The following is a 22,505-nucleotide window of genomic DNA, read 5'->3' as shown; positions in this document are numbered from 1 at the left end:
AGTCAGGAGTACCTGAGTTCAAATCCAGTCTCAGACACTTAATAATTACCTAGCTGTGTAGCCTTGGGCAAGCCACTTAACGCCACTGCCTTGCCAAAATAAATAAATAAATGAATGAATGAATAAATAAATAAATAAATAAAGTGGCTTACATATATTATCAAATGAAATCTTATAATATGGTGAAATAGATAAGGATTGAATCCCTGATCTCACCATTATTAGAAACTTCCAAGGTAAAGAAATTCACTCTACCAATTGAGCCTGGCACCTCTGCAGGTATTGCAAGCATACACCATCATGCCTGATTTATATTGATAGTTTAAGATATAATTTAACCCAGGTTATCATTAAAAACATTTTTCTCAATCAAATATATTTTGTCTGTCTCATAAAACAGATCATAGAGGAACAGTTAGTCAAACTTTGCTGATTAAAATTTGATAACAAAGAAAATACTATGTAAAATTATGTTACTAAAAGCTGTTTCAAAACTCAGCTGTTCATGGTCCCAATAGAACACAATCCATAAAACAAGAAGTGTTGAACACAGTAAACTGAAGAAATGAGGAAGAAAGAGGAAAGTGGTGGTAAGCAATCTAAATTACTATTAGACTTTTTAGTTATGTTTCAGGGATGGTTCCCTTGACAATTCAAGTAATGTCCTGAATCGATGGGCATTCTGAGTAGCTTCATACATCGAATCAGTTCTCTTCAGAGAGAATGGTCCAACCTTTCTAACATACCATCCCAGAACATTTGTTACCTGGATGGTACAACAGAGTATTGACTTGGAGTCAGGAAGGCTTGAGTTCAAATTTGACCTCAATTATTTACTTGCTGTAAGTTACTAGCCACGTAAAATCACTCTCTTTAACTTAGTTTCCTCATCTGTAAAATTGGGGTGATAATAGTACCAAATTCTATGATACTTTTGAGGATAAGATATTTGCAAAGCTCTCTAAATCTTAAAGTTCTAGATACCATTCTTATTGGCAAATATTACCTAAAATGCCAAGTTCTATCATAGTCACAGAATCCCTACAGTATTTCAATATCATATATGTTTCAAAATTGATGCAGAGATTAAAAAAACAGGCAAACACAATACTATTTATTGCCCTAAAAGAAGAATTAAAAATAGAGAAGGATATTGAAGGAACCGAGGTGACCAAGTAAATCTCATTGCTCCAACCCCTGTGACTCAGTTTCTCATAGACTGGTTTTTTAATCCTTTGATCTCAGTTTCTCATAAACTGGCCTTGTTTCTGAGAGACCTGGTTCTTGAACTCTGATTCTGATTATTTAGACTTTCCATATCTGACTTCTTGATACCCACTATTGAAACTTTCTGATGTTATCACCTGACTATTGGAAATCTGTCTTTCCATCTGGATACCTATAGTCTTCTGCCCAAATGGATTTCTACCATCTGCCTGACCATTGGGCACTTGCCATCATACCGCCCATTTGGACTTTGGTTGTTCACCATTTCTATATCATCTGTGCCAAACTTCTGGTTTTACACCTGGCCGACTGGCACAGCCCTTTACTTTCTGTCTGCCCACCTCTGCCTAGAGTAAATTTCTGGATCCTGAGTAACATGTCAACCTCAACTTTACTTGAGCTTATAGTATTTGGATTTCCTACATAACTATTTCTCTTAGACTAATATCCCAGTCCTATGTCTATCTTAAAGACTCACATCTTTAAATGTGGGTGTGCATATATCATATCCTTATTGAATAATATATATGTAAATATGTGTATATACACACATAAACTTATTGGGATGTGAGCTTATAAGATGATCATGAGACTGGGATGTCAGTTCAAGACAGATATACACATATTTAAATATACATATATGCATAATACGTGTAAGTATATGTATACATATATGTCTATATACATATTTACATATGGGGAGGAGGAAGAAAAAGAGTGCTAAGCAAGTTCATTATAGCTTGATTCATTCAATCTATAATTATAAATACTGATTACACATTAGGCATTGAGAATACTGGCTTGAGGACACTATATTAGGGAACATTTGGAGTATAATGTGAATTGAATTTGCTGATGAGTAGTAGTTGTCCTTCAGTGTAGAAGAAGAACACATCAGGAAAGTGATGTTATGACTTGAGATAAGATTGACTAAAGTGAGTAGGCATTATGCAAAGATGCCCTTCTCACTATTCCATGACACTGTAAGACTGTGACCATTGGGAGACCTTGTTCTTTTAGAGTCTGGTCTTTCCCTTTATTACTGAAGCACTTCAACAGTAAGGTAAAGCTAATCTGTCTCTCAATGGTCTAATTGATAGTACAGTAATTTTATGGTGATGATTTTTAAAAATTTTTTATTTATTTAAGCAATGGGGTTAAGTGACTTGCCCAAAGTTATACAGCTAGGCAATCAGTAAGTGTCTGGTCAATCATTAAGTGTCTGAGGCTAGATTTGAACTCAGTTCCTCCTGATTCCAGAGCCAGTGCTCTATCCACTGTGCCACTTAGCTGCCCTGGTGATAAATTTTTGACAGTATGGTAAAGTTAACCTGGCACTTGATGGTCTAATTTTATGGCAATAATCTCTTACTCAATGTCAATTCAACTATATATTCAGCTTTGCAACCATATTTCCCCCAGAACCCAAAGACTTTGTAAAAACAGGAAGAATACAGAAAATGGTACCATTTTACAATAACTCATAGGGTGGGACCCTTCTGATGCCCACTTCCAAAAGCCAGGTCTTGTCAAGTCTTGTCATATTTTTTGTATATTTTCTGCTGTAAGACCTGTAGGGAGAGGAAGGCTGGTCCCTCCTTTCTCTTCCACCTTCCCCATCATGGTCTCTGGCCTCAAAATTTAGAGGTAAGGCCTAGTCAACCTGTGAAAGACTGCCAAACTGGGGGGAGGCAGGTCAAGCAGTAGCCTAAGGCATTATCATTATTCATTGGAGTTTTTTTCTTATTTAACATGTATGAAACTAGTACAATTTTTTTTATTAGGTTCTTATCTTTTATTTTAGGTATCACTAATGAAATTTTTCAGCATTATGTATGTCCCTAACTCCATTTTTTTCCAATAAACTTTGTGGTTTTTATTGTGCAACTTTGTACAGTCAAATATATTTGGGGGAATACATATGTGGGATTATAGCAGAACTGACTATACAAAGTTATTTCCAAGAGGCAGGAATCAGGACAGACTTCTTTAAAGAGTAGGTAATGAAATGAACCTTTAAGAAAGACAGATTATTCTAAGCTTCTAAAAGACTTTGCTCTATGGAAGTGGGCATCTGTCATGCTATGCAAAGCTGATGCAGAGAGATGGGTGCTAGAAAGTTATATTTGGAAAACAGCTTGTATACCAGTTTGAAATGTAAAGTGATTGAGAGTAATATGTAATAAAAGAAGCCTTGAAAGGTAGGTGGATGGAAGCCAGATTGTGAAGGACTTGAAAAACCACAATGGTGGTCTCTATATTTTTATCCTAGCAGCAACAGGGCTTCTTGAGTCAGAGAATGACATGGTCAGATTTATGTTTTACTAATATCAATTTGGCAGCAAAGTGAAGGATCAATCAAAGGAGAAGCCACTGGAGACAAAGACCCCAATCAAGCATCTATTGTAATATTTTAGGTGAGGGGTAATGAGGGTCTGAAATAGGGTAGGTGGTAGTTCTGTGAGGTGATAAAGGGATGAACATGGGAGAAGCATTGAAAATAGATTCCCTAAGACTTGATCAATGATTAAATATGGGGGTGAGGTAGAGTGAGGAGTCAGGGATGACTAAGAGGTTGTGACCCTGAGAAAATTGGAAAAATGGTGATACCCTCTGCAGAGATAGTTAAGAAGTAGAGAGGATTTATTTTTTAAAAAATAATGAATACTGCAATGGACATAATTATGGTGTTTCTCTTAGAAGATAATGCAATTTCAATTTCTATTAACTGAGGACCAACATTAGGAAACTCAGAATAAAATAACCTTTCTAAGGGGTTTAGGAGTCTTATAGTAACAACCCTTCATTAACTAGTTTAAGGTTTGGAATTCTGGCCTCTACTCAGTTGGTTGTGCTAACTAGAGCAGCAGACAAACTGTTCCCTTCACAGATCTTACCTGTAAGGTTCCAGGGTTCGGTTTCCATAGTGCAAAGCATTCTCCCACAGACTAAGATTAATACAGGCATCCATTGCGCAGTCGAGCATCTTGAGCTGATAGATGTTTCTGTCTGGAAGATGATCTTCATAGTTATTTATAAGAGCCTGGCATATAGCCAGAACCTGTTCCCACTCTGTTATTAACCTTAGTTAAGGATTCCTCGTCTTCATCAAGAAAAAAAATACAAATAAAAAAAAGCATACTCAAAAACACTGAAAACCTCCAGGGCACTAACAGAAAGGAAGCTCCCATTATCCTGTACAGATGAGCTGCTGGAAAACATACTTGAAAAACAAAAAACATCTAAGTGATACCTTAATTCTATGAATTCTGTTTACAATCAACAAACCATCATGGAACCAAGCCTCTGCCTCTGTTTATTACATTTTACTAGAAGAGATAAGGGACAGAGGATGAAAGGATATAATAGTATAAACTTATATCATGTCTTATAGAACAGTTATTCTTTTAACATACTCCCCTATTAATAGATCCATAATATTCATCTATCCATCCATCTATGCAATAAGTATCTTATCAACAACCTATAATGTTCTAATTCTTTGCATTAGGTACTGGAAATGTAAAGATAAAAATGATCCTTATCTTTAAGATGCTACATGCTACCGAGGAAAGCAACTTATAAATGGATAAATAAATATAAAAAATAAACATACAACAGCATGTAGGAGGAAGTAGGGATGGGTATAACAACCACAGGAACTAGGACGAAAAAATATGCAGAAGGTTATACTTGATCTGAAATCTGAAGGAAGGCAGACATTCTAAGAAATAAAGGAATTTGGGAATCTTTGTATACTAACAGCACTTTCAAAGAACTTCACCAATATCTACTGTCATTTGACTTAAAACAATAAAGAAGGCAGACATTTTAAGAAATGGAGGAGTCTGAAAATCTTTGCATATAATGAGTTCATTTTCAAACAACTTCATCAACATCTACTTTGTCTAATCTATTAAAATGAGAGGTTAGGGAGATAGAAGATTATGGGGAATTCTATCTTAATGGAGAAGTCCACATAGGCAAATTTCACTGGTTACTATGACATCCAGATCTAGGTATCTATGAAAATAAGCTTCCTTCAAGAAAGATTGAGTAAGCAGGTAAATCAGGACTTATGAAATATATATATTTAAACATGTCTTTCTAATGTACTGTGACAAAAGGGTAGGGTGAGCAAGTCTCTCAACAGACTTTTCTCTTGTAACGGGTATTCCTGGGCCTCCTCACCCCATCCCTTCCACTTGCTCACCTCTTACAGAGAGATTAATTATATCACAACCTATTTTTAGGGATTTGATTGTGCCCCAAGGCTGTACCAACATCAAATAGGAACATTCCCATTATAAGACTACTTCCCTAAGCTTCAGTTTTTCCCCATCTTTAAAACGTTTCCACTACCTGTTCCCCACCCATCTCAGAGCCAGTCACAGGATTAATGAGGCCCTGGTTGTAAAGTTCTCTAATTCTCTCCAAGGAAAAAGGCCACAGGAGCACCAGTGATTGTTATCTGTGTTTTCAAAAGGGCCAGACTGGAGGAGCATATACATTAGCCTTGACTGTAGTTGCTTGCCCATGGCCCAGGGCGAGCAAATTTATCACTGACATACAACACACAACCATGATTTTATGTCTTTTATTACCTTTATGAGTAGGGCCAGGTCTAGGTGAAATTATTCCCAAGACTGAGTTTATCTTTCCTTCCCTTACACAGGTACCAAATGTTAACAGTGCTCTTCAGTGTTCAAGGTCCCTTTTTCCTGTGATTATCTCCCTATCTACCTCAACCCTTCCTTTTAGGATAGCATTTGTCAGTCAATAAGCATTTATTAAAATATTTACTCTAATGGCATCAGAAGCAACAACAATTACAATATCTAACATTTAAGATATATAAAGCATACACTTTTCATGTGTTTTCTCATGTGGAAGTGGATATTACAGTATATGGGGGGGGGGGGTAAAATGTAAGAAGATCAAAAAGGTAAGAAGGATCACCAGGCTGTAAAGAACTTTAAATGCCAGGGCTATTTTGACCTGAACCTGGAGGTATTGGTTGTCCCTGAAGTTTATTTGCAGGTGGGAGTTGGAGCATGGTCAGACCTAGGCTTTAGGAAAATTACTTTGGCAACTGAGTAGATTGGAATGCGTACGGATTTGAGGCAGGGAGAAAAGTAAAAAACTATTGAAATAACCATGTAAGAAGTGAAGAATATCTGAATAATGATTGCTATGTGAATGACATCTAAAACAGAATATAAAGGAAGCTTGTCATGAAAGGAGAAAGGACAAGATTTGGCAACTTGACCAGAACTTCTGAAACTATTTTGATCATGATATAATTGGGAACTGGAATTACAGTAACAACTAATAAATATTAGGCAGGTATGAACAGCAGCATGGTGCTAAATGTTCAACAACTGACTCTAAAAGAAAATGTGCAAAAAACACCCTATTAAGTTTCATTTGCATCATTTAACATTTTCCTCATCATTCTATTGTGTCTAGATAATAAACAAAACAATAAATCAAACCTGGATTTGTAGTGTTTCTCAATTTTTCATTTGTAAATGCTCATACTGAAAATTTAAATATCAGGTTTTTATAACTCTATAAAATGGTTCCAGGAAATCCTACATATACTTGTGGGATAAAGACAGTTTGGAGAATTTGGGGGACAAACCGTATGAAATTAAGACACAGAATAAATGCTTTCAAAGCTTGTAGACTGCCTACTTTCAGATGGGAAAAACACATAATATTGTATCACTCAGTTTCTTAAAGAGGGTAAGATTGATAACCCTTATATGGTATCATGACACTTCTGTTTATATTATACAGAAAACCAAAATTCCATAGATGAAGTTTTGAGCAGTCCAACACTCTAGACCATTTTCTTCTCTTACCCAATCAAAACTTAACTATTCTATATTCCATTTCCTTAGGATGCTTCTTCCCAAAAGGATAACTAACCTATCTAATAAATTAGTTCATGCTTTTATATGCTCTATATAGCATTATATCTTGGTAGCATGTTTTATTTTTAACAAGGGCCTTCTGGAAGCATAGTGCTTTATCCCAAAGAAACAGGTTTTGTGTTGAGGATTTCAAGCAATACGGCAAGTTGAATTATAGGTACTGAAGTTACATTCAAATAAATCTACTCATGCTTCTGAGATAAAGGACTGATCCCCTTCAAAGATAGACTGTTAAGAAGAAAATGACTAGGTTATATGAAACAGTTAGCATGGGATTGTAGCCAGGGTGCAGGATTTAAAGTTAGGAAGTCCTATGTTTAAATCTCACCTCTAAGACTTTCTAGCAATGAGTAGATGGAAGTTAGCTTTTCTGAGCTTCCTTTGCCAACTTGAAGACTCATCTATTAAGTTTCTGAAGTAGACTAGGGAGCAGGGAGTTACCTGTCCACCAAAAAAATAATTGATCCTGGAAAAATAGATCTTGTAATATTTTTTGTATTCATATGGTTATATATATTTAAGATTTGATCCTTTTGTATGGAGATCACTGGAAATAATTATTTTAAATAATTTAACACTGTAATTTTAGTGCTGTTAAAATCTGCAAGGTTATTCATGTTAATATCAAATATTTTCTGAGTTACCAGAAGGGGATGACTTTGCATTAAATATCATGTTGTTTGAGCTCCTTTTGCAATAAAACATAAATGACATTCCCCAGTATCCCTCATTTCCAGTGTGACTTTTCCATTTTGTCAGCAGTCTTCTTACACTGGAAATGCCTCTGCCCCTATGGCCCCCTCCTCCAACTGATGAGGTCCTGCCCAGGACTACTAGTACCCAGGACATTCCCACTCACTTATTTCCAAGTTCCATTTCTGACTCTGAACTTTCCCATTGTGTCTACCTATAGGTCTCCTCTTCCCTTTGCAGCTCCCTCTTATTCATCATCTTTCTCTATTAGAATATATGCTCCTTGAGCATAAAAACTATCTTATTTGATTTTGGTTTACATTCGTATTCCCAACACTTAGCACAATGCCTGGGACATATTAAATGCTTAATAAATGTTCCATCTATTTATCAATCCATTCAGTTATCCTTTCTCAAAAGAATGTATTTGCAGTATCTCTTCACAAAACAGAGGAACCAATCACACAAAAGGAGAGTAAAAATCAAAGACTTATTCTGATTTCTTGGTGAAAGGATACTTTCTTGTGACTGGAGATCTTCAACTTTTCCCAAGGAACCTTGAACTTCCTTCCAAGCTTGTTCCTCTCCTGCTAGCATGTCAGCATCCTGATACAGGAGTCACATTACAAAATAGGAGAAAATGGAGAGAGAGAAGAGAGATAAAATCAGTTAAGTAGGAAGCTAGAAATTATAATTTAACCAGGTGAATTATTATCATCAACCATGAAAAGAGATGGCAGGCATCACTTAGGAAATAGCTAGACAAACTACTATAAACTTTAATAAAATATTACTATATTATAACAAATGATGAATATGAAAAATTCAGACAAGCAGCGGGAGACTTATATGCACCAATGCAGGATGAAGTAAGAAGAATTAGGAAAACAATAATAAATAGAACAATAGAAATAGAACAAAAATAAAGGTGAATAATGTGCCACTTTAATAAGCTTAATGATTTTAATGATTCCTAAAGAATTGCAAAGTATCTATTGATTGACTTTATTGAATTCTTTTTTCTTTTTTGTTATAAAGAAGAAATGGTTGGGGGCAGCTAGGTGACACAGTGGATAGAGTACCAGCCCTGAAGTCAAGAGAACCTGAGTTCAAATCCGACCTTAGACACTTAATAATTCCCTAGCTGAGTGACCTTGTCTTAAATAATAAATAAAAAAAAAGAAAAAAGAAATGGTTTATTGGGAAGGGGCAAGGGTTTATTCAGTCAGCGTTGGGGAGGTATAGTAGATAAATGTTGCAGTCAGTTCAAATCCTCAGAAACTTTGTGTGACCTCTCAGCCTTAGTTTCCCCCTATGGTAAAATAGGTATAACAAGAGCGAAGGCCCTCATAGGTTCTTGTGAATCAAATGAGTTAATATATATATAAAAAATTTTGTAAAGCTCTAAAGCATGCTATAAATGTGTTACTTATTCAGAAATGAATGGAATATAAAAACAAAATAAATCAATACATTTCTTAAATAGACAGGAGGTATTTGTGAACTAATTTTCACTGACAAAAAAGACTTTTGAGGCTAATATTCTCAAAGACCTTTTTTCATTAAGGATTTAGTTCAAACGCTAAGAATTGCTTATCTTTCAAACATTTAAAAACAAATGCTTCCAACCTGAAGAGCAAGAGAACAAGAGAACAGGATTCCATGAACATGAACAGATAAAGGGGGCGGGGGTTGGCCTGGTTGAATCTATATAGGTTAGACTCTAAAGATGTATGACCAGAGGACCCTGTTAGAAAACACCAAACAGGGGCAACTAGGTGGTACAGTGGATAGAACACTGGCCCTGGAGTCAGGAGGATCTGAGTTCAGATCCGACCACAAACACTTAATAATTACCTAGCTGTGTGATCTTGGGCAAATCATTTAACCCCCTTGCCTTGTAAAAACTAAAAAAACAATTCTGAACTCCTAATTTACTATGACTGGGAGAGAAAAAAATCATCCTGGTGAACAAGTATCTAATCCCCCCAAAACATTCTGCAGTTTATTGTAAATTTAATTTTTCTAAAGCTCTGCTTTGATAAGGCTATCCCCTATACATAAGCCACCAATGGATTCCCACTGCCTTCAGACTTTAGTCCAAAATCATCCACCTGAGGGTGAGATGGTGGTAAGAACATTGCTCAGAAGTCAAAAGAACTGAATTCATATTCTACTCCAAATCTACCATTACTAGTTATGTGTTCATCACTCAGTAAATCACATAAAATCCTTGGAAGTTTCCTCAACTATGAAATGAATAATACTGTTTATGATGATGACAATATTTAAATAATTTATAGACTAAAACAATGTATGTGAGGCAATCAGGGTTAAGTGACTTGCCCAAGGTCACACAGCTAATAAATGGCAAATATCTGAGGCCAAATTTGAACTCGGGTCTTCCTGTCTCCAGGACTGGTGCTCAATCTACTGTGCCACTTAGCTGCCCCACTAGGGTCTAGGGCCATGTAGCTAATAAGTGCCTGAGGTGAGATTTGAACCCAGGAAGAAGAGTGTTCCTGACTTCACAGGCTAGCAATCTATTCACTGCACTATCTATATATGTACTACCACTGTCTTACATGAACCTTATGTTCTATTCGAATTGGTTTCTATCAATAAACCTGCACTTTCCCCACCTTTGCATCTCTGCTCATATCACTCCTCTGCTCATATCATTCCTCTGCCTAAAAGCCTCCTTCCACCTTTGTCTTTTAGAGGATCAAAATCTTATCTATTCTTCAAGCTGTAGTTCAAATACCATCTCATCCCTGTATCCAATTTTGATCACTCTGGACTGATCCCTCCTTCTTTCTTATAGCATCACTGATAAATATAGATTGTTTTGTTTCAAAGCTATTATAGTCTGTCATTTTCCTTATAAACCTATAAGCTTTTTGCATGGAGTTAGCATCTTTATATCCACCTGTAGCAGTAAGCATCATATAGCAAATTCTTAATCAATGCTGTGTTAGGGGGCGGCTAGGTGGAGCAATGGATAAAACACCGGCTCTGGAGTCAGGAGTACTTGGGTTCAAATCCGGTCTCAGACACTAAAATAATTACCTAGCTGTGTGGCCTTGGGCAAGCCACTTAACCCTGCTTGCCTTGCAAAAACCTAAAAAAAAAAATGCTGTGTTATCTGTATATATGTTAATCTTTGTTCTACCATTTCCATTAGAAAAAAATAAAGTCAACCCTCTACATTACCTTAATTGACCAAAATGTCTAATGATTATATTAGACAGCTAGCTTGATAGTACAGTGGATAGAGGGTTGAACTTGGGAGTCAGAAAGACCTGAGTTTGAATTCTGTCTCAGATATAAGCTGTGTAACCCTGGGCAAGTCACTTAACCTCTATCTGCCTCAGTTTCCTCATCAGTAAAATGAGCATGCTCAGGGTAGAATCTACTACGTTAGTTTATTTTGAAAATCAAAGGAGACAATGTATATAAATTATAATTAAATTATTATATAATTGGATTCAAAATATCAAAATATATAATTAAATTATAAATAATTTATAAATTTAAGTTATCAACATGATTATCATTGGCACTAGGTACCTAAGAGACAGACTAGCATAATAAGAAGAACACTGATTATAAATGAAAACAAAAAAATCCTAGAAGCAAATTGGATACTATATTTACTTCAACTGTGAAAGGAGACAAACTCTTATCAAAATCCTAGACTAGTTTCTCTTTGTGATATGAAGGATTCTGTATTTGTTTATACATGCAATTGTCTTTCCCATTAGAATATCAGTTCCTTCTAAGATGGATTGTTTTGTTCTTTATATTTGTATTCTTAATGCCTTAGAGCCTATCACATAGAGGGGTTGTTATCTGAATGACTTGCTACCTCAGAGGACAAGCAGTGGCAGGTTTTACTAAGCCAAGAAAATTCTCACGTCTAATTCTGGCAATAGATAGTGCCTTCTATTCAAAGGTAGATGGTGCAGTGGATGGACCACTGAGTATGGAGTCAAGAAGACTCATCATCCCCAAGTTCAAACCTGCCTCAGTCTCTTCACTTCTATGTCAAAATCTACTCATCATGTCAAAAGGAGCTAGAGAAGGAAATGGCAAATCACTCTAGTATCTGTCAAGAAAATCCCAAATGGGTTCACAAAGAGTTGGCCATGACAGAAAACGACTGAACAACACTATCCACAGATCAATCTAGCTATATATGGAGTTGACCAGTAATATTAGTCAGTAGGGCTACAATAAGCCATGAAACAAAATAAAACCATTGATATTTCAATAATTTAAGAATTTGTAATTTCATCCATTTGGGTAATTCAATGTGTTTCATCATATGTTTATTAAGTACATAGTATATACAAGTCAGTAAATGGGCTTTTTAAAAAAATGTATTTAATTTTAATTTATATATAAATCATTCTATACATGTTTCTATTTATCAGTTCTTTCTCTGGATGAAAATAGTATCTTCCATATATCCTTTGTAATTAATTTGGGTGCTTATAATATGTGCTCAATGTAGTTCTTATATTATTGTTATTATGTTCAATATTCTCTTCATTTTGCTCATTTTGCTATTCATTTTTTCATGCAAATATATACTTTTTTTAAGATCATCAATTTCATCATTTCTTCGAGGCTATATTTCTGATGCAGATTTTAGCTTCTCTACACCTTAATATTTTCATGAATTTCTGTGAGCTAAAAGCAAATTATTTGGGGATGAACTTCTTTGAACTTAACAAGGTTGGTCAGTGGCCAATCCTTTGTCAGTCCCATACTTTAAACATTTTCAACTAGATAAAACTTGCAGGTCTTATCAGAAGCAGCTAGGAGGTTCAATGGTTAGAGTCCTGGGCTTGGAGTTAGGAAGACCTGAATTCAAATCCAGTCTCAGATATTCACTAACAGTGTGATCCTAATCCTCTGTTTGCCTAAACCACTAGATAAGGAAATGGCAAACCACTCTAGTTTCCTAAAACTCCATTTAGGTTCACAAAGAATCAGCCATGACTGAATGATTAAACAACAAGAAAGAACTACAGGAACCTGTGCTTCACTTCACTGCCTTTAAGCATCTGAATTCAAATCCTCACCATGATGAGGCATCAGGATAGGACTTTTAGAGAAAGACTGAACAAATATAAGAAGTGAACTGGAACAAGATGAATAACAATAACCTTTTTTTTTTCTCAAGTACAGCACAAAACAACATGACCAACATGAAAAGAAAAAATGAAGATTGGAAAACTATTTGAAGTAAATATAACTGGAAAAAAAACTTTGTCACCTAAAATATAAGGGGAACTATATCAAATATTCAACTATTTCCTAACGTATGAATGGGAAATAACATATGAATGGGCAAAATAACTTTCTAAATACCTAGACAACAAACAAAAGAGGCTAGGTTGGAAATGGAGGTAAACATCTATAATTCAGTGAGGTTGAAGGAGTCTATAAATAGCACTTTTCCAACCTAGCCTTAGAGAAAGCCAGGGATTAGGGCAGCTAGGTGGTGCTGTGGATAGAGCACTGGTCCTGGAGTCAGGAGTACCTGAGTTCAAATCTGACCTCAGACACTTAACCTAATTTGCCTTGCAAAAACCTGAAAAGAAAAAAGAGAAGAGAAGAGAAGAGAAGAGAAGAGAAGAGAAGAGAAGAGAAGAGAAGAGAAGAGAAGAGAAGAGAAGAGAAGAGAAGAGAAGAGAGCCAGGGAGATGAGGGAAGGGAAAGTTACCAGTATGAAGAATAACCATGCAAAGACACAGAGTTAGAAATGGGAGTGTTTGAATAATCTATCCAGCAGAGTTGTATCTAAGAGAAAATGTCTGGTGGGAAAGGAAGAGTAAGACTAGGAAGACTAAGAAGACTAGGAAGACTAAGAAGGGGACAGTCAGACTCTGAAGAGCTCTGGTAAGTTGCAACTCATAATTAGAATCTGGCAATGGAAGGGTCCGTATTTTTAAAAGGAACAGATTAGCTGGAGAAACTGGCCAGTTAGCATTATTTATCAAAAAAGTAGAACTTTATACTGCTTAATGGTAGAGCAAGGTGATAAATTATTAGAAAGAAGAAAGGAAAACATAGTGATAAATTAGTGGTGTTTTATAACCTGTCAAGTCGTTAATATATTATTATTAATACCAGTAATATATTGAATACATTTAATGTAATACAGCTAGAGAAATAGAGTGCCAGGCCTAAAGTCAGGAAAACTCCTTTTCCCTAGTATAAATTTGTCTTCAAACACTTAGTTTTGTGACCCTAGGCAAGTCACTTAGCCCTGGTTGCCTCAGTTTGCTCATGGCAAACCACTAAGAGAACCCCAAATGGGATATCAGAGTAGGACAAGACTGAAATAACTGAAGAATTTTTAATAGTTGAATAACATTAGGCAAGTACTTAATCTCCATGAGCCTCAGTTTTCATATCTATAAAATGGAAATAGGTATTTTTACTACCTTCATTCACTTATAATATTCTATTTTTCTGCAAATATGTTATCATTAAAGTAAACCAATTCTATCAACAAGCATTCGTATTCTTTTAAATTTTTAATGGTTATTGTTTTATCCTTTTTGTTGCAGCATGATGCACTAATTGAATTAGGTACTTTAATAATTGCTTGTTGGAGGAAAAAATTGACATCAGTATTTTAAGTTCTTTGCCTTTAAAAATACACAGTTTTGGGGCAGCTAGGCAGTGCAGTGGATAGGGTATCGGCCCTAGAGTCAGTTGTTCCTGAGTTCAAATCCGACCTCAAATACTTAATAATTACCTAGCTGTGTGACCTTGGGTAAGCCACTTAACCCCATTGCCTTGCAAAAAACAAAAACAAAAACCTAAATTACACAGTTTCAGCTACAAGGGTAAATTAGGGTTGCCTTTTTTTATTATTATTATGGAACCTAAGGTGAAAATGAATAGATTTTCCAGGTTCTTCAGAATTTCTTTTTCAAATACATCAAAGTTTACTCTCATGCAGGACTAAACTGTTAACAAACCTTAAGTTTAATGAAGAAATTATTGCTTAAAATAACCTGGAGCCTGGGAACATGGGATCAGAACTTTGTTTTCAAAGTGGTGGAAAATACCCATTTCATATACACTTAATTAAAAAAGAAGATCAAATGAAATAGTATTGAACTGTCTAAAATGCTACTATTCAAACAAAATCACACTAGCCACAAGAAAGAGAATTTAGGGAGAAAGTATAGCAGATCCCTGGGAAATAACAGCAAGAGAATGGAAGGATGGCTGTCATATTGGTAGTTGGGTTATCTTTTGGTACAAACTCTTAAGAAGTCTAACCAAAGGGGCTGAAAGGGTTCTAAAGTAAAAAACGGAAGCAGAGGGGTCAAAATTGCCTCTCTGAACCTAAAAAGCTACATGCTAGAGATGTAGCTAGTAGGCAGAAAGAACCCAGAACAAGCTCTCAAAGACCAGAATCCATAGCCTTAAGACAGACATACAGACCATTATACTACAAAGGAAATACTACAAAGGAAACAATTAAAATGAACTATATATCCTAACACAGGGAGGAAAATTTGATTTCCTGATTAACAAGGACTTCATGGAAGAAGATCCTGAGTCAAATTTGTCTTTAGGAAAGTATACTTTATTCAAAATGATAATAATAATATTTGTCTTTCATTCTTGAAGAAGACCATGACATCAGAGAGATGATGCCATGATAAGCACATGAATTGGATTTGAGTGACAGGATACTATACCAGTTTCACTTTCTCCTCCAAAGCCATCTAAGATGGAGATGGCCATGGGTGCAAGGCAATCAGGTTTAAGTGACTTGCCCAAGGTCACATAGCTAATAAGTGTCTGTGGCTGGATTTCAACTCACATCCTTACTGTACCAAAATAAATGATATAGGTAAATGATGTGTGTGGGGAGGGGGGAGCAGACAGCAATATTGTACAATTAGATTTCTTTTTAAGTTTCTTTGCAAGGCAATGGGGTTAAGTGGCTTGCCCAAGGACACACAGCTAGGTAATTATTAAGTGTCTGAGGTTGGATTTGAACTCAGTACTCCTGACTCCAGGGTCAGTGCTCTATCCACTGTGCTACCTAGCCACTCCACAATTAGATTTTTTAAATGATTTCTGAAGCACCCAGTGACCCAGGTTCACAATCTTAGAGTGAACCTTGACTTTTCTCTCTCTTATCCCTTGTTGAGAATTGAAGGAAGCCAGGGAAGGCAAATGACATAGATGAAGAGGGAGAGAGTTCTAGGCAGATTTGTAGTTATTGAATCCTTTTTCAGTCAAGACCAACTCTTTGCAACTCCACAAGGGTTTTTTTGGCAAATATATGGGCGTAGTTTGCTATTTTTTTCTCCAACTTATTTTTACAGACAAAGAAACTGAGGCAAACAGGGTTAAAGTGACTTGCCCAGGATTACATAGTTAGTAAGTATCTGAGGTCAGATACCTGCTATTACTAGGAAGAGGACCAGGCACCCTGGTACCATTGTACCACCTAGCAACCCTAATGAGACTACTAAGGGAAATAATATAGAAGAAGAGAAAAGGGAACAAAGTGGAGTTTTGGGGGACACTGATAGCTTTGAAAATGTGACTCTAAAGCTAGCACCCTCTGAATTCAAGTTTAATGTTGGAATGAATAAGGTACTCAAAGGCATTGAACATTTAACAAAAGAGAAGTTTTACTTTGCCCTCTCACAGCAAAGATAAAGTAGCATTTAACTTCTCTGAATGTGTCCTTACCTTGAGCATCTAGAAATTGAAGAAATGTCACTGAGACATGGTGACTTAGATATTATCAGGCACCTACCATGTCTGGAGATGCTGGGACTACATGGGACTTTTTTAATATCCTCTGACTAGGAAACTGTGACCTATCACATAGGGGAGAGGAAGATGATGTTATGTCAAGGAAGAAGCATCAAGAAACCATTAGTCCTATCACAGATGATTAAGAGGAATAAAGATGGCTTGGATAAAGAGCCAGCAAAAGAGAAAGAGAAGGAACAGCCATACAGGTAGGAGGAAATGCAAGAGAGATAAGGGCCATGGAAGTCTAGAGAAAATAAAGGAAAAGGTGATTAATGAAACCAAAACCTTCAGAGAGGTAAAGAAGGATGAAGAAAATATCAGATTTAGTAAGAGATCACTGTTAATTTTGGAGAGAGTAATTTCAGTTGAATTATAAGATTGGAACTGTTTAATGATAAAGTTGAAAGTGAAACTTCAGAGCATTTTAAAGAAGGGGATGAAAAAGAAGGAAAAGTAGTCCTTCCTGAGGAGGTTGGCCATGAAAGAGAAGAGAGACATAGAATGATACTTAGTGAGGATAGACAGATTGTTCGAGGGGTGTGGATAGGTAAATGATAACAGGTGATAGAGAGAAACATTTGTTTTGCTTCTGTTTTCTCTGCTGAGGAAAAATCACCTTTATATTTGAAAGGTCCAAATAAAAATGGCAGTGTTGAATCTAAGATAAAGTAGGAAGATGTTAAGAGAAAACCTAGTTGTGCTTGATGAATTCACATCATCTCAAAATATATCCTAGAATATTAAAAGAAATGTGATACATCTGAACTACCGTAGTTGTTTTCAGATTGGAGAAGGGTAAATGTTCCAATGAAAAAGAAAGAATGGAATATAAACTGTAGACTAGTGAGTTGTTATTCTATTCCTGGTAAAATTCTGACTTGATTAAAAATAGGTGGAATAGTAGATAGAGCAATGGCCCTGGAGTAAGGAGGGCTCAAATCTGAGCCCTCAGACATGTACTAGTTGTGTGATTCTAGGCAAGTCACTTAACTCTATTTGACACAATTCTTCATCTCTAAAATGAGCTACAGAAGAAAATGACAAACCCTTCCACTACCTCTGCCAATAAAACCACAATGGGGTCACAGAGAGTTGAACATCATTGAAACAATTCAACAAGAACAACAACAAATTCTAAAATTTGTTATTAAAAAAATACTTAAAGAACCCCCCTACCTCAATGGTAACTAATCAATCAAAACAAACAAAAAAAAAAAAAGCCTAGCTTGGCTTCATTCTATTCTTGTGGAAAAGGTGGAGAGAGGTGGACTGGCAAAGTATTAGGTAGATTCAATACTCCCAGAATGAATCAATCCCCAAAATATTTATAAATGGTTTGTCTCCTTGAAAGAAATTTTGTATGTAGCCCTGTGCTATTGAATATTTCTTTTCTCAATGTCTTAGATAAAATATATGTGTGTGTCTGTATATACATATGCATAAACATTCACACACAGATACATATGATTAATCTGAAATATTAGATTATCTGAAGAAACAAAATTCCAGGTTATCCAAAGGGAAATGGAGAAATGTATGGTGGGCATGAATAAGCTGCAGCATATTATCAGTAAAGAATTGAGTAGAAGAAGCTTCATAAAAAATATTATAAAATAATATGTGACCAGAAACAGAAACGGGCCAGTCATTTATTGAGAGAGAAGGATAATCAATAGACAGCCCATCTACTCCATTGGCATTCAGGCAATGGCAAGAGACTGAGGAAGGTTACCAGCATGTTAGGTGGACCTTTATGGAGGATTTAAGTGATGACACAGACAAAAGTCTATGACACAGAACAAGAATATTTGGAAGAATTGTGCTCTGTCCCATTGGAGGTAGTGCACATATTTATGAAATAAAAAAAAAATTCATCCAAGTATCAAAGTTGGATCAAGGCACAGATAACATGTGGATATCAGAAAACTCATGCTGATTAAATAGTAAACAATTGGATGACAGAGTCAGAATCCTGACAATCTTGAACACTGGGTGAAATTTAAGAATAAGAGACTTTCAAAATTGAGAAAAAACCCTTTAAGATCATCTAGTCACATCAATAACTGAACAAGAATCCCATCTCTCACATACTCAACAAGTAGCAATCCAGTCTTGCTTGAAGAAGAGGATTTTAAAATCACAGACTTGGCAAAACAAAAGCAATTTCAGAATTCTATGATAAGGTAAATGTGGCTAGCCAGCATTTCATGTGAGAAAGACCTGAGGGCTTTAGTGGGCTACAAGTTCAAGTCTAAGATAAGAGTATGTTATAGAAATTTTTAAAAAGTTAAAATGATCTTTAATGGCATTAAGTGAAATATATGTAGGAAGTGGGAAGCAGTAGTTTTGTCAAACTCTGCACTAGTCAGAGTACAACATGTAGAATACCATGTTGAGTTCTGAGTGCTGCATTTTAGCAAGGGCATTGACATGCCAGAGATTTTCCAAAGAAGGGCAAATAAATAGTGGAGAACCATTTGTGAGCAATGTTGTCAGTGATGTGCTGGAGTTATCTGAATTGGATCATGAGATCTGACTGTTACATTTTCAGCATGAACATTCATACCTTAGAAACTGGGAATTACTTCAATTCAGGACTTGATTTTTTTGTTTTATTAAAAAGATGGGGAAAAGTTTAAAAATAGAGATTAAATTAAAAGTATGTGATGCATACATATTTTTCTTGGAAAACCAGTTGTTAAACATTGTTATTGAAGTAATTTTCATATTATGCAGGTACAGAAGCCTGAGTAGATGGTCTTTCAGATTCCCCTTCTTATCCTTTCCAGATAGTTTAAGTCTACACACACACACACACACACACACACACACACACTCCTCCAAGGGTCTTGGTCTAAATTCAAACTTTCAATATCATCTCCTCTCACCCTCCCTTCATGCCCTGAACTACTGTATTATAAACATACCAAGTGTATGCTAGACAAGTGTTTGTACACAACACCTTTATTAGTAAATATATATATATATTGAATTTAGCTATCTGAATTGTATAAAACATCATAGGTTACATAGATAATTGGAAAAGATACTTTTTAGCTCCAAACTATAATTCTGACAAATATCATATTGGCTTAGGACCTCAACCATACTCTATCTCTGATACTGGTATCAAGTTTTGTGTTGGAGTGGGGCTCATCTATGTCTCCCCTACTCCCAGTCCTTATGACATCTTCAAAAGAGGTGCAAAAAAAATGTAATGAATTATTAAAACACTATCCCTGTCCTTTCCAAGCTTACTTGCCCATATGTTATCCTTTCTCATCCATGTCTGGGAAGGAAAGAATATTGTTGAAACTCTCTGGCACCCAGGTGGTAAATAAATACACAGGCTTCACTCCTTTAACTACAGAAATAACTACCAGATGAGATGAGATAATCTCACTACCACATAAAAGAGTACCATTTAATGCAACCCCCCACTTCTGGACAAAAACTCCTCCAATGTTTCAGATCAGGAACAATACCTGCCAGACACCAATGGTAAGCATACATTTCCAGTTGAATTTTTTTGACAGGCCTGGGGTCAGACTCCAGCAAGGTTGGCCAGGCATCTCCCTTGGAAAGAGAACTCGGGGTCTATCAGTTGTGATCATCAACTGCATCCACCCAGATCCACCTTGCATCTGGACCACTTAAACAGATGTGCTTGCTTTGCTCACAAGTGTTTGATGTTGAAACCTTCTCACTAGCTAATTTCAGATGGTTTGAATTAAAAAGAAAAGTAATATGAGAAGGGTAATCTGGTTCCCTGTACTTCCTGTCAACCAATTCCAGATGCAGCATCTATTTGGATTAGATTGAAGGGAGATGAGAGCCCACGGGGAAATAGAGGCAGCAAGAGTCTACAAATTTTTTTGGTAACTGGAATGCCTATTAAGCAGACCGAGGTATAAGTAAAGACATGCTCATTCAAGGAAGAGATTGGGAAGTCCTGAAGTGCAAAAGCATGAAGGATGCAATGCTCAATTTACTTCTCCCATGACTGGGCAGTACCTAGGCACATGGATAATATACTGGGACTAATAGGTTAATCTACAACATAGTTCAGCTCCTATACGATCAACAGGAAATGTTTCTGCTGGAACCAATTTCCAACACTGCTGGCAGAAGCAACTGCATGTAGCCCAGTCTAGAGTCAACTTAAGGGGAAATGTAGCTCTTTCATAATGGAAAGGAAAAATGACTAAAAATAGCATGCTTGGTGTAATCAAGCCAGCCCCAAACCAGCCAATAGGCATTTTGGAGGGAGAAAAAGAAAGGGGAAAGGGGAAGAAGTTATTAAAACATAACACCCTTCAGTTTTTAATCAGACTTACTGAGTCCACTCTTAACATGTGTCAATTAGACCGGAGAAAAACAAGACATATTTGAGGGCTGTCAATGAACCAAGGAATGAATCTATTGAGTTATAAATGCAATTTGAGGGGTCTGTTCCCTTATGGGCCTCCACATTGCACAACATGGAAGTTTTCTGTTTTTTTTTCTCATTATGCATCCCAAACCAAGTAAGAGTAGTGCATATCTTGCCCCTTCCTAATAAGTTTCCTCAGTCAGAATTGACCGTATCTGTCAAGATTATTATTAGTTAGCAATGACTCTGTATGCTAAGTTTTAGGGACATAAAGACACTAAGGTGGCACAGCACAGGGACCTGAGGAGGAGGGTTAGAATCAGCAAGACCTGAGCTCAAATCTGGCGTCACTTGCAAGTTGCATGATCCTGGGCAAGTCACTTAACCTGTCTTCCTTAAGTTTTCTCATCTGTAAAATGGGGATACAATAGCAATTGCCCTTGCAGGGTTGTTGTAAAGATAAAATAAAATGTGAATAGAGCATTTTGCAAACTTTAAAGTATTGTTGATAATGTTATTTTAGTAACAAATGTATTACTAATAATTTAAAAAGTCTTTTCAAGGAGTTTATCATCTAAAGGAGGGTATTAAAATAATGATTTATAAACTGTTTCACATAAAAGTTTATGAGGCATATTTTCTGGATAATTAATCATGCTAACAATCATTAATAAAAGAGGTCAGTGATACTCTCCAATGCCATAGACCCCTCATGGAACCTTGAAAGAGTGGGTGTTCATGAGGGTGGTGACTGGTTCTAATTTGTTTTTTATTTTTTATTTATTTTTTATTTTTTTGTAAAGCAAATGGGGTTAAGTGGCTTGCCCAAGGCCTCACAGCTAGGTAATTATTCAGTGTCTGAGACCGGATTTGAACCCAGGTACTCCTGACTCCAGGGCCGGTGCTTCATCCACTGTGCCACCTAGCCACCCCTGGTTCTAATTTGTTAACAATAGGAAGAATGAATATTATAATATTCTAATAAGGGGCTGAGGAACATGGCTGATCACTCAGTTTGGGGGCAAAGAAACTTCTCTCTTATCCAGACTACTCTGCCTAGGGAAATCTAGAGAAAAGAAGGGGTCTACCTCTTCTCGGACCTGGCTGGATGGAACAAAATGGGCCATAGATTCTCTAGTTAGGTGGAGTCTCCCTCCTAGGTTCAAATGGCTTGTACTCCTAGGATCTGGGAAATCTCATCTATCAACAATGAATATGTTCAGAGACTAAACAATCTACATATTTCTGGAAAAAAACCCTGTTCCGATATTCAATAATTGATTATTAAAATAGAATTTCTCTCAAAACAAAATACAAGGGGCGGCTAGGTGGCGCAATGGATAAAGCACGGGCCCTGGAGTCAGGAGTACCTGGGTTCAAATCCGGTCTCAGACACTGAATAATTACCTAGCTGTGTGGCCTTGGGCAAGCCACTTTAACCCTATTTGCCTTGCAAAAACCTA

General features: G+C 36.3%; 1 protein-coding gene across 3 annotated transcripts in view; it reads right to left on the bottom strand.

Moving 5' to 3' along the window:
• Window positions 1–22,505, bottom strand: part of SMYD3 (SET and MYND domain containing 3) — a 1,048,891-nt gene that overhangs the window by 156,625 nt on the left and 869,761 nt on the right. For all 3 annotated transcript variants that reach the window (XM_074222846.1, XM_074222848.1, XM_074222849.1), the window contains 2 exons: window positions 8,378–8,465; window positions 4,125–4,299 (listed from right to left, as the gene is read on the bottom strand). In XM_074222846.1, the coding sequence (XP_074078947.1) occupies window positions 4,125–4,299; window positions 8,378–8,465 (263 nt within the window). The remainder of the gene's footprint in view (window positions 1–4,124; window positions 4,300–8,377; window positions 8,466–22,505) is intronic.

Source organism: Macrotis lagotis, chromosome 2, assembly GCF_037893015.1.
Source record: "Macrotis lagotis isolate mMagLag1 chromosome 2, bilby.v1.9.chrom.fasta, whole genome shotgun sequence".
In the NCBI taxonomy this organism is placed as follows: domain Eukaryota; kingdom Metazoa; phylum Chordata; class Mammalia; order Peramelemorphia; family Peramelidae; genus Macrotis; species Macrotis lagotis.
This window is presented reverse-complemented; position numbering and strand designations above follow the sequence as displayed.